General features: G+C 34.6%; 1 protein-coding gene across 5 annotated transcripts in view; it reads left to right on the forward strand.

The window, feature by feature from the left end:
* znf280d (zinc finger protein 280D) overlaps positions 1–4181 on the forward strand; it is a 128279-nt gene extending 124098 nt beyond the window's left edge. For all 5 annotated transcript variants that reach the window (XM_043677474.1, XM_043677473.1, XM_043677472.1 and 2 more), the window contains 2 exons: positions 311–372; positions 551–4181. In XM_043677474.1, the coding sequence (XP_043533409.1) occupies positions 311–372; positions 551–1280 (792 nt within the window). In that variant the 3' untranslated portion in view covers positions 1281–4181. The remainder of the gene's footprint in view (positions 1–310; positions 373–550) is intronic.
* Positions 4182–6000: the final 1819 nt, after the last annotated feature.

Genomic DNA, 6000 nt, shown 5'->3' on the forward strand with positions numbered 1-6000 from the left:
TGTAATATTTGGGTCCAGTTATTCCTTGTTTGAATGAGTATTTGATTAATTATTGGGAGCGGTGGACAAATAATAAATAATGAATCTGTGTGATTTCTGAATTGAGATTAGACTGCTCATTCTGATAATTTGAATTACTTGATATTCATGACCACCTTTGTTATATTTTTACATTAAGTAATTCATAATAATTGATTAATTAAGTTTTTGTCAGAAGGTGACATTAATTATTCAGCATATTTCTCCTATCAAAATGATAAACAAAAGATATTGCAATCTTAAAAGTCTCCTCATCTTGTCTGTCTTAAAGGAGAAACCATCTCTTATCTTGGCTGATGCAGAAAGTTTGGAAACTGATTTATCTTCTGATGGGTAATTAAAGTTTTTTTTACAATTAGTGAATAATAGATTGTATATGGATCATTCATTTTTTTGAAATTCCATCATTTTAGAATCTTCTAAATTGAAAAAAGTATATAACTTGAAAGTAAGCTTCTTGGTTATACTATTGAAAATATTGAATGTTAGTTTTATTTTCTGTCTTTAACAGAAATCAACAGAAGACTGATCAGCCTTTAAAAGTTGAGGTTGAGCGTCCATCCGTGGAAGCTGTGCCTTTATCAAATTGTAACAAATTATGTGATCATGAAGATAAACTAAGCTTGATTGATAAAACAGAAAGCAATGAAAGCACTGAGAAAACGACAGATGGTCAATCGTCTGAATTGAGTTCAGAGAAGCAAAGCAACACTGGGGAGATGGTACAAAATGCTTCCTCTGATAGAGAACCAGCAACTCCTAGCACTGCTCAGAGTTTTAATTCAGTTGATCATAATGTAGAAATAATACAAGATGAATTTAAAGACAACACTGCTTGTGATGAAACAAAAGATTGCGAGACCCTTGAGGATACCATGCAAAAGTATAAACAGACAGGGGATGAAAAAAACTGTGCGCAAGACAAGGGTGATGATGCAAGTGTAGAACAGGATAAGGATCCCAAAGAAGATGTTTCTTTTGAACAGTTTTTTAGGAGTAAAGATGAACCAGAAGCTGTTGGTTCTGATGTGAGTGAGCAGGGCAGCATCCAGCTGGAGCCACTCACTCCATCTGAGGTTTTAGAGCATGAAGCTACTGAGATTCTACAGAAAGGGAGTGTGGTGACCTCCTCTAAGAAAAAAGGAGCTGCTGCTTCTGAGTATGTAGAGGAAACTACTAAAGAGACCAGTCCTAGCACAATACTCATGAGCTCAGAACATCTAGAAGAAAATAACAGCTGAAGTCTTGGGTGGGGCATTTGACTATATTATTGGACTTTGTGGATACAGACAGATACACGCCAAGCACACAATACTTGTACTGTTAAAGGCTTTGATATTCTTATCCTGTTCAGACTAGAGTTCACATTCCTGTCTTTGTCATAAAAATAGCATGTGAATAGAAAAGACTGAAAATTCTGTATAAAATTAAGCACCTTTGTATAGGTGTAAACTTGCCAGGCTCTTAGCTTACCTAAGTAAACTTTCAGTGAAAGTGGAATCATTACAGAATACATGAGATTATTGCCAGTGTGCAGCTGTGCAGAAAAATCTGACCTCAGTCATGTACAAAAAGACATAATCCTGCTGTTGGTGTAACCCAATGCATATTATTTTAATAGTCTTTACAGTAGAAGTAGATCACTTAGGATGGGTTACATGGTAAACCAAAGTGCAGTTCATCTTTTCATTTTACTGTAGAAAATAGGATATGTTGTATTAAGTAATGCTTTCTTTGTATTGGCATGTATGTTTTGTTTAGCAGTTAATTCTGCTTACAAAGGTAGACATTAAAAGGCAAGGACTGCAGAATATGTAACAGTGAATTGTTTTAAAAAAACATACTGCAGTACTCTCGTGCCAAGCTAACTGTGTGTATCAGGAAGAATAAAGCTGCTTAAAATTATACTGAATATTTTTTGCTACATATTTGGTAAATAGCTCCAGACATGTACTTTGCTCGTGACTGACAGTGGCTTGCTTTGTTGTACAAACAGTTTGTGCAGGAGACAAAAACCCTATTTAAATATCAAAATTTTAGACTTGACTCTTCAGATGTGTCTTAATTTTTATTTTGTTATCAAGGTTGGTTTATTTTAGTTATGAGTACCAGAAGATGCATTATAATTACCAAAATTTGGAAGTGCTGTGGGTATAAGAGAGTACCCTGATGCTGATGGCTGTTTATATCTGTTGAGTGTATTTTGCTAGAGACTAGTTGAGTAAAGCAGTATAAATAGCATGTATCAAAATTTGATAATTTACTGATCTTGTCTCTTTACAAATCAATTTTTTCAATTACTGCTTTAAACATTCTTCTCCAAACAATTACCACTCAAAAGTTTGTTCCATCTGTTAACAAATATAATTTTTAAATATCTCATTATATAGAATTGTTTCTTAAACTTGCAGATTTCACGCCACAAAGCAATATATAAATAGTGAAATAAGATTTCTTATTGTAATTGCATAATAAACACCTTGAGCAGTTGCACTTTCCACTTCTGCGAAATAGTTAATAAAATGTGAACATTTCTTATTTAAGTCCTTTGATTAAACTGGGGTCTTACATATTTTTTAATATTAATATGCATTTGAGATCCCACTTAAAACGACTGTTGAGTGGCTGTCGTAGTGTTCGGGCTGCCTTATGACATTAAAATGAATCTTTCAGTGTTTTCTTTGAATTAAGATAGTAACTCATAAATGTGACATCATTTTCTGCAGACTTTCTAACTTATCTCCCGTGGTCTTTGCCTCCGTGAATCCTTTCATCAGGACAGCAGTTCCATCTTACTGGTTTCCCCTCAATTGCCATCAATGCCTTTCTGCAGTTGCATAGCTGGATATGTCCTTGTTGATACTTTTTTTTGTAGCTGTCCTTTTTCTTCTCCAGAAAACTCTTTAATAGGAATTGGTGTGTACTTGGATGATTTCATTAAAGCAACTTTGGGATTTGAGCCCCTAACTGCTGAAATATATAATTTGAGTCACATAGATTATTTTATCTATTGATTAATATAATTGCAAGTTTAAATCTCTTGCAATATGTTTTTATAGAATGTCTTTGTACAAATAGTATATGGTAAACTGTAATGCCCAGTCTGATAATTCATTGTGCTTTTAGTTTTGAAGTCTATGTTTAAAAATATCAGCCAATTCAAAATGGGAGATCTCTCACTAACGTGTAAAATCTGGCTTAGTTGATGCTAAATATTTATGGTTTAGACTTATCTGCAGGCATTTCAAACTGGTGAATGCAATAAGGGCAAATGTTTCCATGTCATTTGTACCAGGCTCCTTAAAAACGGTTAAATTTATCTTGTACAAAAAAAATACATAACATAGTGACTGTAGCATCAGAGGTACTCAGCTGTGTTTTTAATCCATGTGGACACTATTCAAGAATTGTTTGACTGTAGCTGCCTTCCAGATCTTTGAGGTTTGGTATATGTAGTCTACCTTGTTGGGGAAATGAGAACTGAAATGCAGCCCAATCTAATATAATTTCCTTTACACAGTTAATTTATAGTAATGTTGTAAATACTTTTGTTATGTGTTTTAAAATTATTAATTTAGAAATTGTTAGTACTTTACTTTAAGGATACTCTCCATATTTGTATGTTGGAGTTACATTGATCTTTTATTGCTGTTATACCTCCAAAGTGTAAATTTACTTGTTCCACTCCAGGATACTTGCACTTGAGTTCATGGTATATTCATGAATGTCGGGTATAAAAAGCAACTGTAAACAAAGCAATGTGCAACTGAATAAACATAATAGATGCTATGCTTGCAAACCTTGGCCAATGGACAGAGTAGGCAAATTTACATTATTGGACTAAACTACACTTGTCAAAATAGTTTGGACCTCTGAACTACATCAAATGAATAACAGTGGTGGAAAGGCTTTCCATATAACTTTGTGTGACTTTTTAATGCTGGTTAACTTAGAAAAGGAAATATGTTTCATTGCTGCCATTGTCACTTTTAGTTCTGGAATTGAATTGACTCCTATTCCAAGTAAGGTTACTGGATGCAGGGAGGGGTGGAAATAATGATTTATATACTTTTCTTCTTGTAGAAGTTAAATGTAATTTTAATGCCAGTGCCTGCAAGCTCAAATAAAGAAATTGCATCTAATGACTTGTAACGGTGTAATTTTATTATTCCATGTATTTTTCTTACCTTTCTCTGTGATCCTTTCTACCTTACTAAGCCAGTGAATTATGGGGACTTACAGCCCCTTAATATTCAATCCATTCTTCGTGTGTGAAGCTGAATTTTGGTGAGGTTGTTGTCTGAAATACTTTTTCACTTAAACCTAATGTGACATCAGCACATAAGTGATGACCATTGGAAAATGATTAAACACTCCGAGGTAATGAATCATATAGTCACCCTACTAATGTCATGTCAGCAAGTAAAAATTCCCACCATTGTTACACCATGCATTGTGCTTTCCCACTGGGCAGTCTGTTTTTACAGCATAATGATTATATTTATTGGATTTTTGAGATTGTTGAATTCCAGTTTTACATAATTGCAGTACAAATGTGACAAAAGGAACATGTTGATAACTTTGTTTTGCATTTTTCTACTAACTTGATAGCACATTTGGTGACGTACCTTGTTAGTAGATGACCAAATATGTTTCTCAGATCTTTGGTATTCATAGTAGGAACTGTCCATTGTACATCCTGTATTTTCTTTCACAGGGCCAGCAATTAATCTTCTCAAAGACAACTATGGACAGGCAATAAATGCTGCCAGTAACAGTAACATCCACATTCCATAAGTGCTTTTAAAATCCTGTATTATTTAATTGCATTTTTTTTAAACCTTCCCCAGTGCCAGTGCCCTATATTCAACCAAAATATTTGCAAGCCCTGGCTACAAGTTTCAATGTCATATTTCCCCGACCTATGAAGAAGCAGCTTCTCTAAATCCAACAGTTTGGAAGCCTGATTAGAAAGGTTGATACCTCAGCACCACAGTCATTGGACCAATATTTTTGAATTTAACCATGATGTTCTGTCAGAGTTCAGAACAATTTGTGCTGGACATCCATTGTTTTGAGCTTGTGAAATGCTCATTTTTTTTGAGAGTGCTAAATGATATATTTTAGGTGGAAATGCATCTGACATGGCTTCATTTGAAGGTGGCAATTAGCCAATCTCTTATGAAAACAGTCCTGAATAACTACAAAAACAACTTGTGTTTAGTCTTGCCATTTTTGTTGGGAGAAACCTCTCACTTTATGTCGGCTTAACAAATTTGAAAATAGTCACAAACCATTTAGTAACCAACTGTTTACAAACCTAAAACCCATATTGATAGCAGATACATTCAGTAGTTGTGAATGCATTGGATGATTGAAACAGAAATTTTATAATTTGGGGTTGGGGGATAATTTCACAGCTCATATATGAAGGAGCAGCTGATTTTTTTTTGTGTGGCAGATTCAAATAGCAGAGTTCTTAGATGAAGTTCGCAAAGTTTGGAAGAATGGCAAAATGATTAATTGGAACCATTGAGTGGAATCTTGACCACTTGGTTCCTCACTTTTTTTAACAGGAACCCAGTTTTCTGAGTGTGCTTTGACAAGGTGTTCTCAAAAAGAAACAACATTCGCATTCAAGCAACTGGCTCCCTGAATATTTAGGATGGATGGACTATCCATTCTGCTGAAAGATTTCTAATTAACGAGATTATGATATGGATTATAAGGCTTCTGTAGTACTTATATTTTTGAAGCCCCAGCATTGAAAAGCAAACCTAGGAAGACTGTTTACAGGGTCGCTCAGCTGTTATCTGGAGGTCTTGTTATAGTGAGGTGAGCTCTCCCAACGGGTGGTAGAAGAGTACCAGCAATGAAACAGGCATTAGTGCAAATGGATGAGGGAGCTGTAAGATTAATCTATCGGGCAAATTTGCTGTCACCATCCTCTTTCTTCATAGA

This window comes from Chiloscyllium plagiosum, chromosome 36 (assembly GCF_004010195.1).
Source record: "Chiloscyllium plagiosum isolate BGI_BamShark_2017 chromosome 36, ASM401019v2, whole genome shotgun sequence".
NCBI classification, from domain to species: Eukaryota; Metazoa; Chordata; class Chondrichthyes; order Orectolobiformes; family Hemiscylliidae; genus Chiloscyllium; species Chiloscyllium plagiosum.